A 17625-nucleotide genomic window follows, 5' to 3' on the forward strand; every position below is an offset into this window, starting at 1 on the left:
CCGTGACAAACACCATTCTTGGTGCACAGGCCCCATACTTCAGACGTCATAGCTATCGGAGAGATAGAAAACAAACATGTCACTAAATGGATAAAGCGAGTTGATACTATGGCAAATAAAAAAGAAGGCAGGTGAAGGATATTTGAGCCAAGGCCTAAGAGGACATGAAGGAACTGGCCAGGGTAATGCTTGGTGGGAGCAGAGGGAACCGTACGGGAGAACTCCCTGAGATAGGATTGTGCCTAACAATTTGGAGAAGGGATGGTGTGTGGCTGGAGCTGAGGAGGGAGGAGAGTTAAGGAGGTGGGAGGAGCAGAGCAATGGGGACCCACGAACACTTTAAAGCAAGGGAGATCCACGGACTGACTTAGGTCTCAACAGTGTCATTGGGATTGCCTTTCAGAAAATGGACTCTGGTCAAGTTGTCTTGCCTGAACTGTCCCCCAAATTCACACCCTGCTTCTCCCCACAGCCAGGCTCAGTGTAACCATCCTTTAATAGAGAAAATATTGCAAAGGAGGAGGGAAGGACAGCAATCCAGGAGGAGGGGCCGGCGAGAAATTTGAGCTGCTCGCGGTTACAGATTGGCCATATTCAATTCCTCTTTGAGTCTTTTTGAGTCTCACCTTCCCCAGCTGGAAAAAGCAGAGTGTGTTAATTTTTCTGCCTCTTTCTCCTGTCTCTTCCCTCCCCGGCTTCGCAAGCGAGAGTCCAAGAACGTGGGCTAGGAGAGAGAGCGCGGCAAAACACAAAGCAATAGCGAAGGGATCAAAATAATTCCTCCCGCGGTAGCTGGTCTGCTTATCGCGTGTGAACCGCGGGCTCTGGCGCGCTCTGGCGGCGGGGCAACTTCCGACTGATGCCGCTGGACCACGCGTGAAGCCGGGACTACCATCTTGCCTCCGGGCAGTGGCCATCTTGGTAAAGGCGATGTTCTAGATTGTCGCTTCTACCCGCTCCTCCTGACTCTCCAATGTGAAGTGAGCGCCCTGGTTGAGGTTTTATAAAATATACACTAATTGACTAGAAAAAGAAATGGCTGATGACATTCGCATGTGTCAGAGACCGAACAAGCATTTCCCTTACCAAGATGGCGACGGCGCCGAGACGTAATCAGCGCGCACCTCCGGGAGCTCAGCACGCAAGCCCCGCGGTGACATCACGCAAGAGCGACCTGGCCGGCGCTGGGGGAAGGAGGTAGGAGCGGCCGCGGCGCGGGCGGAGCCGGGGTTCGGGGGGCGGGGTGCGGGTGGGCCCGGCGGGCGGCTCGGCCTGGGACCACCCCCCAGGAGGGCTGGAGGTGGGGTGCGGGGCACTTCCGGCGGTCAGTCTCGATAGCTGTCGCGGGCCCTGTCCCCATTTCCCAGAGCGCGCAACTGAGACTGAGAGGGACAGCATTGTGTTCGAGGCCACCCAGTTCCGGCCCGGCACCTGAGCAGCTTCCAGGCTTGGGAGGTGACAGAGCTGTTATGGATGCTCCCGGCCTCTGGCATTAGCATTAAGGCTGGAGAAAAAGACGACAGGCTGGGGGAGCCCAGAAGGGAGAGCAGGAGGGCTTCTTAGAGGGGACGGCGTTGAGCTCCGTCTATTGTCTTTCTTACATTCAAATCCAAGCAACCTTGTGGGTTGTGATTCCCTTCTAAGTGTACCCTTGTCCAGGCAGAACCACTCCCTGGAACTCTGCTTATGTCTTACCCCTAGAATTCACTTCCTCAGCACTAGAAGCTCTGACCTGCAGATCCGCTCCCCCTGGCTCTTAACGCCCTCTGTACCCTCCCATTACTCTGGAATACACATCCCTCTTCCTAACCTGCTTTCCTCACATCCCTAGAGGCTTGGGTCTCCCCTCTCCTTTGGGCCTGTTCTTTGGTGTCTCACCCTCCCACTCCCACCCCACCACACACACACACTAGGCTGGTTAAGAAGCTCCTTCCTGGCTTCTCCAGTACCCTGCATGTCCCTTTCACAGCTCTGATCTCAAGTAATCACTTTTATTTATCTCCCAGAAAACCCGGGAGTCCATTTGGGCAGGAAGCCCATCCGCTCTGCCTCTTACTCCAGTGTCCCACTTGTACTAGGTGCTTAATACATGTTTACTGAATGACAAAGTATGTGAGTGAGTAACTGTTTACCACACACAGAAGAAAAGCTGTCTGTCTTAGTCTGCTGGGGCTGCCATAACAAAATCCTACAGATGGCAGCTTAAACAACAGACATTTGTTTCCTCACATTTCTGGAGGCAAGAAGTCCAATATCAAGGTGCCAGCCAGTTCAGTTCCTGGTGCAGGCTCTTCCTGACTTGCAGACGGCTGTCTTCTTACCATGTCCTCTTACCATGTCCTCACATAGTGAAGAGATCAAGTTCTGGTGTCTTTTGCTTTGATAGGGGCACCAGCCCTATTAGATTAGTGGCCAACACTATAACCTCATTTAATCTTTATCACCTCCTCACCAGCCCTGTCTCCAGATACAGTCACAGTGAAGGTTAGGGTGTCAACAAAGGAATTTTGGAGGGACACAAACATTCAGTTCTAGGATCACAGCCTTAAGAAGGGGTCAAAAAAGCCCTTTCAGGCTTTGGGATGGAGGTGGGGTTCCTGAGCAGTGGGGCATGGGAGAAGGGGATGCTGGGAGAAAGTCTCTGTGAGTGGGCAAGTTTTCACAGGAGGAGAGGACAGGGGATGGTGTATTAGGTGAGGGCATAGCAAGAACAGGGGCTGGAGGGCAGGTGAGTGGGAAAAACAGTGAGAAGCTAAATTTAGACACAACACAGAGCAGGAAGTAAATACTGGGAGAACCCTGGAAATCAGTGCTTGTTCATTCATTTGCTCAGAACATATATTGAGCAAATGAATGAGGACATTGGGGATACAGAAGTGACCAAGGCAGTCTCAGCCCTGCCCTCACAGGGCTCCCAGCCCTGTGAGGAAGATGGATATTTGTCAAACAATCATAAATGAACATAAAGCCACCCAGATAAGTGCCTCAAAGAGAAGTTTGTAGTCCGAGAGTCAGGGGATGCCTCAGGGAAGACTTCCTGGAGGCGGCAACTGGGCCCTGAACTTTAAATAGGAGTTAACGGGATAAAAAGAGGAACGAAGAGCAGTCAGGTGGAAGGCATAGAAAGTGCAAAGGCCCTGAGGTGAGAACTTGCTTGGGATATTTGAAGAATGGCAAGGAGGCTGGTGTGGCTGCTGCCAAATGAGTAAGGGGCAGATGGAGCAGGAGATAAGACAGTTCCTCATGTATAACTTGGACGGTGACTTCCACTTCTTGGTGCTGTCCTGGGGAACCTGGGAGGGAGTTTCTGTTGGGTACATTGTAGATGCTCAGTAATGAATGCTGGATTTAGAGGGCCAGTGAGCACCTGGGAGAAGTGTGGGATCAGCCTGGCATATCTGCACCACCCCCTGCCCTGCAGCTTTTGTGTGGGGAGGGATTGGAATTACCCCACATCTCAGACAAGGAAACTGGCTGGAGGGGAGCACATCAGCCACGAATATAGAGCCAGGACTCAACCCAAAGTCTGCTGGGTCCACTGATCCCCACTTTGTTCTTCCCCATGGGGCTCACTCTCCAGTCTCAGTCTGGAGGGGCTGCCTCTCAGTGCCGAATGAGGGGCCCTAGAGGCTTCAGAGTCCTGATGTGCATTGATGTTTTTTGAGGAGCCAGGGGTGAAGCAATGGTTAAGAGTCTGGAGTTGACTGGGCTGGGCCTGGGTTGGAATCAAGTCCCCTCCACTAACCATCTGTGTGGCTCAGAGCTTCAGATTTCTCATCTATAAAATGGACCCAGCCAGGTACCTTGGCTTCCCTACCTTAGAATGGGAATAAGGACAGCTCCCCCCACCCCCACCCCGCTTAAGGCTTTGGAGCATTTGACTGAGTTGGTCCATATAATGTGCTTAGCAGAAGATGCTTTTGCTGGTGCTGGGGGATGAAATGGTTTAGAATGCACCTGGCATGGAGCATCAGCTCCGTTTGACTCCAAAACTCTTGCCTTGCCCGGTGTATCGTAATTCTCTCAGTGTTTGGTGCTTGCCCATATGATACTTGGAGAGGACTTTGGAACAACCTATTTAGAAGGTGTTCCTGCCCTGCTCAGAGCTGCCTAACAGCTTCCTGGTGCCTGAGCATGGCCTCATTCTTGTCTCAGGGCCTTTGTATGTGCTGTGCCTTCCACCCAGAAGTCTTACTCCTTCTTCCTCACAGGGCTGCCTCCGACCCATCCATCAGCTCAGCTGCCACCCACCAGGGTTGTGAGAATTCTCTAATATGTTGCGTGTGGAGCACTTAGCGCAGTGCGCACAACTGCTGCAAATTGGAGCTGATATTAGAGTTTCTGATGGGGCTCAGAAATGGCAGCTCCCTCCCCAACCAGTCACACAGCTAGATAATTGGAGTCAGGATGGCCCTGCATTCTCTCCCCTTCATTCTTGGGTGCTGGGCCTGTTTCTCCAAGGTTCAGAAAGGGGCTGAGCTGGAGTTGTTCAGAGGGAAGAGAATGACCCAGGAGGGAGGCACATCAGTCCACTTCCCAGATGAGGAAAACAGGCACATAGGGCATGTGCCCCGGGCCACACAGCCCTTGGTCCTCAGTCAGCACTTGGAAGGGATGCTGTTAATTTCTCTGCTGCATGGCCTTCCCTTCCTCACCTGAAAGGCAGGCTTTGGAGGTGAAATTCCAGGCTAAGCCCCACATGACCTAGCTAGGTACCTCTTCTTCTCCACCTTGGAATAAAGGCAGTTCTCACATGTAAGGCTTTGGGGCATTTGATTGAGGTGGTCCTTATAAAGTGCTTAGCAGAGGGCTGTGCACAGGGAGGGTGGCACCTGCCATTAATGTGTGTTGTCATTTCTCCAGCACCTAGCATGGGACTCACAAAGACCAGGTACCTGCTGGACAGCAGCTTTATGATTGTTACATCTCCTAGCTATACAAGCCGGGGCTGGGTCATCCATTGTAGTTCATAGCAGCTGCTTACCCAGGGTGAGAGGGTCTTAGCCTCAGGTCTATGGGACTGAGGCCTCAGAGGTGACAAGTGGGAGGGGCCACACAGAAACAGGACTGCTGGGGTCCACAGCAGCACGACTCGTACAAGCCAAAAAGGGGATTTCCATTAGTGGATGGATGGATAAACAAAATGTAGTCCATCCACTCAAGGAAATATTATTCAGCCATCAATAGAATGAAGCACTTACATACAATACAATGTGGATTGACCTCAAAAACATCATGCTGAGTGACAGAGCCAGATACAAAAAGCCACATGTATGATTTCATCTTTATGAACTAGCCAGAACAGGCAAATCCATAGAGACAGAAAGTAGATTAATGGTTGCCAAGGGCTGGGGGAACGAGGATGGGGAGTAACTAATGGGGACGGGGTCTCCTTTTAGGGTGATAGAAATGTTCTGGAATTAGAGGTAGTGGTTGCACAACATTGTGAATGTACGAAATGCCACTGAATTATACATTAAATGTTTCATTTTGTGTTATGTGAATTTCACCTTAAAAAGAGACCACTGAGTTTGAGCCTTCATTTTACAGATGAGGCCATTGAAGCCTCAAGGGGGTCCTGGATGCCCAGGTGTGCATCTGGGGGTGCCAGAGACGAATGCCCCCCCACTCACTGTTCCCTGTCCTCCTACAGCCTGCTGAGGGATGCCCAAGAAGTTCCAGGGCGAGAACACCAAGTCTGCAGCGGCCCGGGCACGGAGGGCTGAGGCCAAGGCGGCAGCTGATGCCCGGAAGCAGAAGGAGCTGGAGGATGCCTACTGGAAGGATGAGGACAAACACGTCATGAGGAAGGAGCAGCGGAAGGTGCGGGGGCTCTGGACTGACACACCTGTGGCTGTGGCAGGCACCTGATAGAAGGTGGCAGGAGAACTCTGGGGCTTTGGGCGAGGAGGCACTAGACCTGGAGCAAGGGCAAGGAGGGAAGCAGAGGCATAGGCTTGTACAAAGGCCCTAGAGTGGCCAAGACTTAGCACATTTACAGAATGGCGAGGCAGCCACCACCCTCCATAGGCTTGTTTCTCTCTTTTGTGTGATGCCAGGGTCAGGCTACACTAGGGTTCTCACCATGGGGTGATTCTGTACCCAGAGGACACTTGGCAGCATCTGGAAGTATTTTTGTTTGTCACAACTGGCGGGTGGAGGGTGCTCCTGGCATCTGGTGTGGGGAGGCCAGGCATGCTTTTCATCACCCCACAGTGCCCAGGATGAGCCATCAGAAAAGAATGAGCCTGCCCAGACATCAGTGGTACTGAGGCTGGCAAATGTTAGGATAGGTCCCCCATTTCTGACCTGGGTCCTGCAGGGTCTCCCAGGAGTTTATAAAAACACAGAAGAGGTCAGGGATGGCTGGCTCGCTCCTGATGGGCCCCAGTGCCAAGGCACACAAGGGTTGCTTAATTGGTGTCTTGGAATGGTTCTGGGCTGGTGCTGACTTACTTGGTCCAGTAGATGGTGCCAGAGACCCACCATAGCCAAATCTCCTGCTTCTGGTTCCTGGGCTGGTAAGACCTGCCCAGATCCTTGGGGACACATTGGTGACTCAAGGCAGAGAAAACAGGTTTCCTCCTTTGGAAAACCGATGTGGAAAATAGCAGTGGAGATGTGTGGTTTCTGCACGCCCAGATCATGGAGTCCCTAGGCACTTCTGAGAGTTTTCTTGTTGTCTTTCTGTGCAGGACTAGATCTTGCCTTGTTGTTAGTGGACATTGAATATCACTGGTTTCCTCTTTATTCCCCCAGCCATGCTCCATTGGGTCCATGGAAGTCTTTAAACTTTCTTTTGATTGTCAACATTTGACAGCATTGAAAAGTTGAGAAAACTGGTATCTGCCAAAGATCCATTATCTAGATAGAAAAGCCAGAGGCCTTTCAACAGTCCCAGAGGCAGCAGCCCGCCCAGGACTTGGGCCCTGAGAGCCCTACCCAGGCCTTCGTCTTGGGTCTTGGGGCCATCCCCATTCTCCAGATGAGGAAACTGAAGCTTAGATCACAGAAATGGGAGCCCAGAAGCTGTATTCAAACACCTTTGACCTTTAACCCCGTCCACACACTTTCATGCTATGCAGGCAAGATAGAGCCCCAGTGGGCTTCCTTAGGCACGTTAACCCCTTTCCTGGGACATTTAGGCCAGCCACGAGAATGTCCTGGTAGCATTGTAGGCAGGGACCATCCCAGAAGCGTGGGAGGCAGATGGCAGAGTTGCAGGCAGTGGGGCCTTTGGCACAGGGCCCAGCCAGTGGCCACACTGCACTACAAATGAAAAGAAACTTGCTGTGCCCCCTGGAGCAGTGGAGTAACAGTGGCCAAAGACAAGTCTTATAGGCTAGATGTCCCCTCATCCATTTGGCTTCTGGACCTCCCTGGGGAGCCAAGGTGGAATCAGTCCCAGCCCCTGTGAATCTTGGCTGTGGACAGTGCCTTCCCAAGGTCTTTTGACCCATAAGGGCAAAACTCCTGCCCCAGCTGGCAAATAGGTCCAGACCCTCCGTGGCTCCCGTCACCTTTGGAATCCAATACAAACCCCTTCCCATGCCCTTGAGGCTCCTGGGCACCTCCCCGCAACCTCTTCTCCCTCCACACTTCCCATTCTTACTCTAGGCACACCAGTCTCTGTGCTGCTCCTCTGTCACGCTAAGTGGTTCCTATGTCAGGGCCTTTGCACCTGCTGTTCCCACCACTCTCCTGTCTCCCAGCTCTCCTCCTGGCTGGCTCCTCCTCTGGCCCAGGTGTCACTCTTTCCTTCAACTTCCCACCCATGTTGGCCAGCCTTCCCCGTTGTTACCATTATCATGTAGGATGGGAGCCACCAGGTGGCCCATCTTGCTCTCAGATATGTTCCCTATGTCCAGCACAGGGTCTAGCACACAGCAGGGCCTCAAACCCAGGCCTCATAGTGGTAGGATGGGATCTATTCCTGACCGTCCCATCCTCCCAGGAGGAGAAGGAAAAGCGGCGCCTGGAGCAGCTGGAGCGAAAGAAGGAGACCCAGCGCCTGCTTGAGGAGGAGGATTCGAAGCTCAAGGGCGGCAAGGCCCCCCGGGTGGCTGTGCCCAGCAAGGTCACCCGTGCCCAGATTGAGGAGACGCTCCGTCGAGACCATCAGCACAAGGAAACCCTGGAACCAGGTGTGGAGGGGCTCCTGGAGCTGCGCTCTTACCCACTAAATAACAGACAGTGGCCTGCTTTCCTGGAGAGGAGTCCAGACCCCCTCCTCACCTTGGGAGAAGCTGCCTGGGCTCCGCATGGTGAAGAGTGGGTGGCGGTGGCATGGCAGGCCTGCTCTGAGGAGGGACAGCACAGGCGCACACTGTGTACTTGCCCTGAACCTGAATCAGCTTGTGCCCTCCAGGGTTGCCATGGTTATTAATGGTGTGTCCAAGGCTGAGGAGACAGCAGCCATGTGTGGCTCTCCTCTGTGTGCCTGGCTTCAGGAAACTTAGGAGGGCAGGGGGCTGGGTGCCAGGAGGGCAAGACCAAACTACCCAGTAGGTTGGTCCTAGCAGAGCTTCCCAGCTCAAGTCTGGTTTCTGTCCTCCGGCCATCATTCTCCCAATGTGTCTCTGTCTCTGCATATGCCTCTTGTCACCCGGCCGGCTGCCGGACTCCAGTCGAGAAAGCCAAGAGCCACTTGGAGGTGCCGCTGGAGGAAAATGTGAACCGTCGCGTGCTGGAAGAGGGCAGCATCGAGGCGCGCACCATCGAGGATGCCATCGCCGTGCTTAGGTAGTGGGATGGAGCCTAGGCCTTGGGGCGGAGCCTAGGCCTTGGGGCGGAGCTTGGGCCTCCGGGAGAGGGATTGGACCTCTGGAGCTGGGCCTGGGCCTTTGGGGCGGGTCTTTGAACCCAAGTCAGGACATGAACCTCAGGAGTAAGGCCTGGGCTGGGGGGGTGGGGCCTGAGCTTCTGGGGGCGGGGCTATGCTCTGGCCCCCTTGACGCCAGTGTCTACCTGCAGTGTAGCAGAGGAGGCTGGAGACAGGCACCCTGAGCGACGCATGCGGGCAGCCTTCACCGCATTTGAAGAGGCACAGCTGCCGCGGCTCAAGCAAGAGAATCCCAACATGCGGCTGTCACAGCTGAAGCAGCTACTCAAGAAAGAGTGGCTACGCTCACCAGACAACCCCATGAATCAGAGAGCTGTGCCCTTCAACACTCCCAAGTGAGCCCAAACTCGGGGAGCCACGCCATGGTCGGTCAGGGTCGTGACCCCGTACCCCCTCGGTGGGTCAGCTCCGAGGGTTACAGAGAGGTCCAGGAGCTTGGGCACGTGTCCTGGGGGCTAAGCGTCATCATTGGCCATGCCTCCTGCCCAGGGCCCCTTCTATGAGTGACACCACCCCTTTCCCCTGTGCAGTCCTGGGCTTAGTGCCCAATAAAGGCAGTCGGTGAGACAGAGTATGCACTTGAAGTCTCCTGGGGCAGATGAGTGTTGGGGAGAGGAGGGCTGGAGTTGGGGGAATATGCAGGCCACAAACAGAGATGACAAGTGCTCCCAGCATTGCTCCTGTTGGCAGCGAGCTGCCTGGGAGCTGTGCCCTGCTCTAGGGAGCCCCTTCCTGGCTGGACAACATGTCCAGTGAGGAACCTGTACCACCATCCTGGAACCCTGCTGGGCTGCTGCAAGACAGCAGCACAGAGAGCCTGAGGCTCTGGCTCCAGGTCATGCAGCATTAAGGGAGATGAACCAGAGCAGAGTGGAAGCAGGTTGTTGGCATCCTAAGATTCTGGTTCAGAGTCAGTGATCGGGTTATATGCTGTACTTGGGGTCAGGAAATGCTGGCTGTTCTGCTGTTATTCCAACATGAAAGGCATCTGGGTCAAGTCCTGAGCAAGCTTCCAGGTAGAGAATTTCTTCAGAGAAGGCCTTAGTGGGAGATGAGTCAGATTCTATCACAGAGGCAGGGCACTGGGCAGGCAAGGGCCTGGAGGCTGGAACAGGCAGTTGGATCGGGTAGCAATGAGTGTCCCTTTGGAGTTTGCATGTTGGGGAAGGGCTGGGTGAGATCTGAACCTAGTCCCGGCTTCCTAGAGCTTAGTCAGTCTCAAGGAGTCAGTAGAGAGGAGGGCACCTGGGAGATGGGTCCATGTGTATGGAGCAGGGTTCAAGCACTTACTAGGTCACTGCTATGGCTCCTGCTCAAGTGATACTCTCCCTGCCCCCATAAGCCTTCCCCTGCTGCCTCCTGACCCCATTTCCACTACTATCTCCCACCACCCTCCCCACCCCCATCAGCTACAGCCCCTCCTGCCTCCTTTTGTCTCAGCTTCTCCAACACGGCAGGCTTGTTTCCCCTCAAGGCCTATGGCCTGTTGGTTTTTCCTGCCAAGAAGGCTGTTCTCCCAAATCTCAAATTTCAGATGCAGATCCTCACAGATATCCCCCTCTGCGTGGGATCTGGGCTGGGCCAAAGTAGGCCAGGCTCTGCTTAGAGGTAGTGAGGTAGAAGGCTTCATGGAATGAGGGCCTTGAAGGATGCTTAGGAGTTCACACAGACAAGGGACAAAAAAGGCCAAAGAAGATACACATGCAAAGTCCTGGAGGTCACAACTGTCCTTCAAGGGAGGGGTGCCATTAATAACTGGGTACAGCCGAAGCGCAGAATGGAAGCTGCCTGAAACAATGGAAGCTGTCATTAAAAAAAAAAAAAAACATACAGTGAGCACGGTGGGATATTGATCCCCTTTACAAATGGGAAAACTTGTCACCTTCCTGTATTACATATCCAGGAAGCATTCAGAGCTGTGGGGGAGACAGCAGGAGTGGTGGTGGGGCCAAGAATTGGGGCTGAAGATGTCAGCCAAATAAGGGGTGGAGGAGCCCAGGTGGTTCCCCACAGATGAAGGCCTCTGCCTCTTACCTCTGGGGACTTAGGCCAGGGCCTTAGTGGTCTGAGCTTGTTAATTCCTGTACAAAATGGGACTAAAAACAGTATCTACCCCTAAGCTTTCTCGAGAATCAACAAGATGATGCCTGGGAAATGCATATAGTGAATAAGGGCTTGGCAAGTGAGCCTCCTGCATGGCCACATTGGGGTCTTTGGGGCTAGGGGTGAGGGGAGGTCTAGGATCAATGGCGATTAACCCAAGAAAAGAAGCCAGCCTGGCGTGCAGGGTCTCGGGCGCCAGGCTGAGGAATGGGGCTTCACCGCAGAGCGTTGTGGAGCCCTGGTGGTGTGAGCAGGAGTGGAAGGGTATCAGAGCTGCGCGAGGCAAGCTTTGCTGCAGACCTGTAGGGAGAGGACTAGAAACTAAAGATAAAAGTCAGGACAGGAGCTGAGAGGACTGCTGTCAATCCTCAAACATGAAGATGCTGGTTAATGTCTGTTGCCTTTCGCAGAAAAGCCCCTTTCTCTTAAGCCCCGCCCCCGCGGAATTCCGAACCCGCGCGTGCGCGTAAGCAGCAGGGAATCCCCTGCTTCGCTGCAGTGCGCGGGAAGGGGCGTGAGACGGGATTTCCGTGCGTTCCTAGCCCCCCCGCCCGTTGCCAGGACGACGGGGTGGTGCCGGGGGAACGCCGAGCGCGCGCTGCGCCTGCGCTACGGTGCTCTCCAAGCGCCAGGGCTTTCCCGTCGCGCGCGAGCGGTGGGGCGGGAACGCAGCGTCCAGCGCGCATGCGTCAATCTCTGTCGTACTCCCCCCTCTCCCCCCCGCCCTTGGGCCGGGGAATCCTCGCCCGCGCAATGCACTGGGGGCGGGGCGGGGAAACCGGCTTAAACCGGAGTGGGGTTCGCTAAGGAGGTAATGGAGAGAGAGCGAGACTGGGGTCTTCCGGAGGTTCCCGCTCCGTCCCTCGTCGTAGCCTTGGCAACCCGGAGCGTTAGCCGTAGTGTGCGGGGGTGGCGGCGGCCTCGGGGAAGCCGGGAGGCTCTGTGCCTGCGTGAAGCTCCACTTCCTTGGCTGGGGTTCCCCCTTTTGTCCCCAAGGGATCGGCAGGGGAGGGTGCGGGGAGAAGAGAAGGCGGGCGCCCTGGTTGTGGCTGTGGAGGGGCTGGTACTGGAGAAGGTGGTGGGAAACTCTCAGGATGGGGATGATGGGGAGAGGGGCGGAGGGCAACAAAGCAAAAGGGTGGAGAGTTGGGGGACATTTGGGAGCAGTTAAGGAACACGGACAATGTGAGGGAGACAAAGAAGCCTATGAGTGTGGCACGGGGTGGGGAGTTGCTGTGGGAGGGTTGATCGAAGGGGAGACTGGGGGAGTAGATGGACACCTGGAGCTTCCTCCACCCCAGCAAATCCTGATTTTGCTTGGCCAGAAGATACAGTCTTAGGATTTCCAGAGTGAGGGGGGAAAAAAAAATACAGGACTCCCTGTTAGCTTTGACTTTCATATAAACAACCATTATAATTTTTATTATTATAAGTATGTCCCATTCAGTATGCCCTATATTTTATCTGGCAGCCCTAATCTTGGTCAGGCCATCCCTTTTTTTACATCGCCTGTCCTTTTAGCCTTTCTGAAAGCCATGAGGACCTTGTGGATGATGCTTTTGTCTCAGGCCTCTCTGGTTCCCTACAGGTCTGCATGCCAACTCACCTTCACCCCATTCCCTATGCCATCGCATCCTCCTGGACTTCAGTACCAGCCTGAGGTTGAGTCCTGGCCAGGCAGTGAAATGCACAAAGACTTGTCACTCAAGCACCTTCACGACCTTCTTTCTCCTATAACCCTCCCACCCCCAAACCCTCCTCTATGGTCCTGGCCTTGCATAGGTGACATGTCCCTGCTCATTCTAACCAACATCACCTCCTGGAACCTCCAGGGCTTCCTACTCCCTGTCTGTAACCCCAAGAACAACCCACATCCCCACCTCACAACCTCCCAGCCTCCACCACCACCCCCACCACCTGCCAGGCTTCTCTCTCAATCTCTGGGCACATAGCATACAGTAGGTACTCTGAAAAACTTTTGAGGGTAATTTTATGAAGGCAAGTAAGGGAGGTGGAGTGGTTGATTTCTCACAGTAACAGATGTGTTTTCTGTCCCACAGGGGCACATACCCTCTCTGAGCCTTTGTACCCTCCAACAAAGCGATTTTCCTTCTGTCTTCTTTGGTTTCAAAAGTGTAGTATAAAACTTTACGGCAAAACTAATAGTCAGTGAAAGGTCATCTGCCCCCCTTCATGGCCTTGGAAAAGGTCATCTGCCCCCCTCCATGGCCTGCAAAGCCCATGGCCTTGGGCTGTCCCCAGCACCTTTCCCCACCCTCTTCTCATCTTTGCTCATCATACTTATTTGCCATGGGAACACTTGAACATTTGCTGCTTGGGCTTGGTTTCCACCCAAGGCCAGGAACTTGGTCCCTGTGGATCATTTTTCCCAGTGGTGTATTATTCTGGAAATGGGCTAAGTGGTCCTGGAGCTGGGAACATGTTGGTGTTTTCATTTTCGATGTCCTAGGCAATGCCCCTGCAGAAGCAGGTCCTGGATCTTTTGTGCCATGTCCTAGGGATGCTTTCCAGGGTGGCTAGCTGGGTGGTGCTGTCACTTTATTTGAAGCTGGGTAGCTCCTGGGGTGGTGCTGGATCAAAGTGGCCTCCTGCTGTCATCAACGAGGCCCCAAGTTGCACTAGGCCCCACATTCCCCTGAGAAACAAGGTGAATAAGTGAATAGACCACACCAGGATTAAGGACAATAAACTGGTGTGATGTGCCCAGAGAAGGAATGACTAGACAGGAAGTGACATTGGACCAGGCTCTGAAAGACAGTAGGGGGTGAGAAGAGCCAAGAAAGGGAGATCCTGGCAAAAGGAACAGCAGATGTAAAGGCCCTGAGGCTGGGCTGGTTAGGACAGACACTGGGCAAAGTCAGAGCATGGCAGGTGGTCCAGAGAGACAGCTGAACCGCTGGAACAAAGGGAAGTAGAAGCCAGACTACACAGGACTTTGAGGAGGGGATGACTCATGGTCCTTCTCTTGGTTCAAGGAGGAAGGCTGTTGGTTATTCTGGGTAGGAACCCCACCAGTCACATGGGTGAGGATGGAATTCTGTGTCTGTATCATGTAGAAGGGACTATGGGGAGACAGTGGGGCGATGAGCTGTGGGACTGGGATGGGCCTTCTGGGAGCTACACAGGGCAATTGTGGGGATTCAAGGATAGAGACACTCCATGATGTGTACCTTGTGACTGCTGGTTCCCGACTGCCCCTCGCTGTGTCCAACCAAGGAACGGGCCTCAGCCTCTCCCCACTATTGGGGAGTCATCCCCACGAAGGTGCTGGGTGGGGCCCCTCTTTTGTGGAGTGCCCCAATACCGTCAGCTCTCCCCCTCTCTGCCTCCACAATGCACACACCTCGAGGGCTTTGTTCTCTTTCCCTCCACACACGGTCATCCCGTTGGCGCCCTCTGAGCAGCATCTCATAAACACAGAGGGAAGAAGGAATGCGCTCCAGTCATCCCCCCCGCCCGCGGACAGTCCCGCATCCTCAGGCCCCGCCCGCGTCGCATGATCCACAGCCTGACTCAGCCTGCGGAGCACTGACCACCTTCTTGAATGCTCCCTGCTGCTGTGAGGAGGGAGTGATCAATCAGGGAGGGCTATTTTTAGAATAGATAGAGGCTGGGTGTGTGTGTGACAACTAAGGATGGAAGCTTGTACAAAGCCAAGCTCCCAGAACCCCAGACCAAGGCAGAAGGTGAGCGAAGGTTCAGAGACAGGTTAGGCGGGGTGGCTGTGGTAGGAGGCAGTGTGGGGAGAACTCCATGATCAGGGAGGGCGCTAAGCTTTCTGGCGGGGGGTGGGAGGTGGGGGGCTGGAGAACAATAAAACATAGTCGGCAGCCCCACATACTCCCCACAGTGGAAGAACCCCAGAGGTGAGCACTATCCAGTTGCTAAAGCGAAACGGATGCACAGAGAGCAGCTTGGACAGGACCAGGACCAGGCTGAGCCCCGGGCTCCTCCCTCATCTTCTAGTGACCCAGACCCTGGGAGCCGCATTGTTCTAATTTGGCAGTGACCTTCACAATCCACCGCCCAGGCCTCTGCCATGCACGCTCAGCGGGGTCCCTCATTGGTGCGCTCAGCGGGGTCCCTCATTGGTGTGAGCAGAGGGGAGACTTCACGGCCCAACAATGACATAGAGAAGTTTTCTATGGTTTGTTTTCTGCCCCCTCCCACCCCGTGCCCCAGGGTTCCCCCTCCTTCACTGGGACCTCCCAGCCCCGGCAACGTCACCAGCTGCCCAAGGCCTCTGGGTTCTCACTAGACCCCTGAGGCCCCAGAGTCGTCTCAGTGTGGGGGATGCTTAATTGCTTTTCCCTCACTCCCTGATTCTAGTCCTTCCCCGACACCAGAGAGCGACCCCCAGAGTTAAAGAGACAGCAGTATTTGGTGCTGCTGGGGCGCTGGGCCCTGGCCAGGGGCTCCCCTTCTCTGGATCTCAGTTTCTCATCTGTGAAATAAGAGCTTTGGTTCAGAGGCGGCAGACGGTCCCCCCAGCTCTTGGAGCATTCTCTGAGGTTTGCAGGCACGCCCCTGCGGGGAAGGAGATTTCTGAAGATCTGGAGGGGGATTCCCACCCTCCCCCAGTAGCGTGGCGGGGAGCGGGGTTGCACTGTGGACTCTCCCTGCGCTGGGTGGGCGCCCTCTCCGGATTGGCAGGGCGGGGCCGGGGATGGCGAGGAGGGGGCGCTCTGCGGCGGCGCGCGCACACCCTCCGGCTCGCACGCCCTTGCCCTGCTGTGCACTTGCCTTCGCGCTCGGGCCAGGCGCGGGGTTCCGGCCGCGGCGGCCGTCTCTGGCCGGTGAGTAGCCAGTGGGGGGATTCGGGGGTCCAGGGCGGAGGTCCCAGTGGCGATCCCCTTCTTCGTGGTGGGCACATCAGTCCGGGTGTACCCGACTCGGGGAATTCAAAGGGGGAGCTGCGGGAGGGAGGGAAACCCCTTCCATCCCCCCAACACCAAGCCCCTAGTCAGCTCCGGACCCCTCCCCATACCCACTATGAGGAGGGGGCTCTTTTTTCTGCAGTTTTGTACTGCGGAGATATTCCCCTCGGCGGGGTGAAGGTGAGGACCTGAGGAGCTCCTACGCAACCATCAGTGGGGGTGAGGGGAGACGGAGGGACTGGCCCCATTGCCCCTTTCTACGCCCCTCCCCCGTACCCCTCCCTCCTCTTCTTCCGTCCTTTTTCTCTCTTCCAGTGTGTGGCGGGATTCCCAGGCCCCGCAGGCAGAGTGATGGGAACCCCCTACCTGCCAGCCTACTGTGCTTCCGAGCTGAAGCTCTGCTCTCTTCCTTAAGCTTCTTCCCTCCTCCTCCCCCACCCCCATTGACTGGAGAGAGTCCAAGGCCCAGAGAGAGTTAGCGTTTACCCAAGGTCACTCAACTGGGCAGGGGCAGAGCTGGGTTTGTGGCTGATTAACCCCAGAACCCAGCCGAGTGTCAGCATTAGGATTTTCTGTTCTCTGCCTTTAATTGCAGGTACAAGGGCCCTGTCTGGGGGCCCTGGAACTGGGACGTGGAGCCCCAGGCAGGACTGAATGGAGAAGCCCCTGGCCTGGCTTCTCCAGGCTTCCAGGTCCCTAGTTCCCCTCAATTTCCCCACCCCCAGCCTCCTTAGGCTGTTCAAGACCTCAAAGGAAATCCCGGGGGTGGGGGGTTGGGGGGGTGAGGGGGAGGAGACTTCCAGATGGGTGAGCCAGAACATCATGAGCTGGTAGAATAATCTCCACTCCGATGCACCTGCCTGATGGATGACTTTGGCCCTCTGCCCTCCCAGGGTCACAGCTCCAAAGTCCCCCTGGCTGGCTCCACCCTAGAACCCTGGCAAGAGAAAGGGCAGCTGGGACAGTCACAGTCGACTATGTTTCCTCTTCAGTCCCATTCTGGGTTCTAGATGTGCCCTCTTACCCCTCCCGACTGTGGGATTGCTCTGTGTCCCCTCTAATCCCTCCTCCAGGAGTCATACTATATGCACATATGGGGACTCTGAAGACCAACCTGTACAAACAGAGGGAATACCATGAGGGGGCTATAGGCCCCAGGGCACTGGTAGAGACAGGGACAGAATTTGGGGGTGGCCAACGATATGAATAGATATGGTCGAGCCAGGGATCCCCTGACGCCTTCATCTTCACACCATCCCATCCCAACCTTACCCACCCAGATCTCCCTATAATGAAGAAATTGAGGGATTATGGGGGGCGGGAGGGAGTGACAGGGAATAGCATGGAGAAAGGCAGATAGTGCCTTTAGGATGCAGTGTCCAGTAGAAAGAGGTGGGGCCTCCAGTCGGAGGGCCTGGCAAAGGAGAAGGTATCTCCAGGGACTCACTGAGGAACCTGAGGGAGGAAACAGGGCTCCACTGGACAGACAACGCCACTGTTATTAAGTTTCCTTAAAACTTACAACAAGGTGACCTGACTTGTTAAAGAGCAGATCTGCTGTAAGACCATTGCCCTCTGGGAGCTGTCCGCACCCCACCCTCCTGGGGCCCTGCCTCTACCCCGCATCCCATGTCTGGTCCTTACAGGTCAAGGGGAAAAGAAAGGTAACCTCAACCCACCCCTCTAACCCCCCCACCCCCGCTTCCAAGTGGTAACCCAGCAGGATTGAAGGGGACAGGCCCTTTAATGGTGACTTCTCAGGAAGACCCCTGTACCCTAGGG

General features: G+C 55.0%; 2 protein-coding genes and 1 long non-coding RNA gene across 3 annotated transcripts in view; 2 read left to right on the plus strand and 1 right to left on the minus strand.

The window, feature by feature from the left end:
- Positions 1 to 235: 235 nt before the first annotated feature.
- LOC120606544 (uncharacterized) lies at positions 236 to 1196 on the minus strand. Its single transcript, XR_005653907.1, has 2 exons — positions 1087 to 1196; positions 236 to 989 (listed from the first exon to the last, which is right to left on the minus strand). It is a non-coding gene; the product is annotated as an uncharacterized LOC120606544 (long non-coding RNA).
- On the plus strand, positions 1059 to 9416 carry CCDC124 (coiled-coil domain containing 124). Its single transcript, XM_039867832.1, has 5 exons — positions 1059 to 1197; positions 5654 to 5823; positions 7955 to 8144; positions 8628 to 8742; positions 8974 to 9416. The coding sequence occupies exons 2-5, from the start codon at positions 5665 to 5667 to the stop codon at positions 9179 to 9181; spliced, it is 672 nt and encodes a 223-aa protein (XP_039723766.1). The 5' UTR covers positions 1059 to 1197; positions 5654 to 5664; the 3' UTR covers positions 9182 to 9416.
- Positions 9417 to 15050: 5634 nt separating this feature from the next.
- The window catches only part of KCNN1 (potassium calcium-activated channel subfamily N member 1), a 28916-nt gene continuing 26341 nt past the window's right edge, over positions 15051 to 17625 (plus strand). The window contains exon 1 of the mRNA XM_039867835.1: positions 15051 to 15762. The gene's annotated coding sequence lies outside the window, so the exon portion shown is untranslated. The remainder of the gene's footprint in view (positions 15763 to 17625) is intronic.

Source organism: Pteropus medius, unplaced genomic scaffold (genome assembly GCF_902729225.1).
Source record: "Pteropus medius unplaced genomic scaffold, Ma_sr-lr_union100, whole genome shotgun sequence".
Lineage (NCBI taxonomy): Eukaryota > Metazoa > Chordata > Mammalia > Chiroptera > Pteropodidae > Pteropus > Pteropus medius.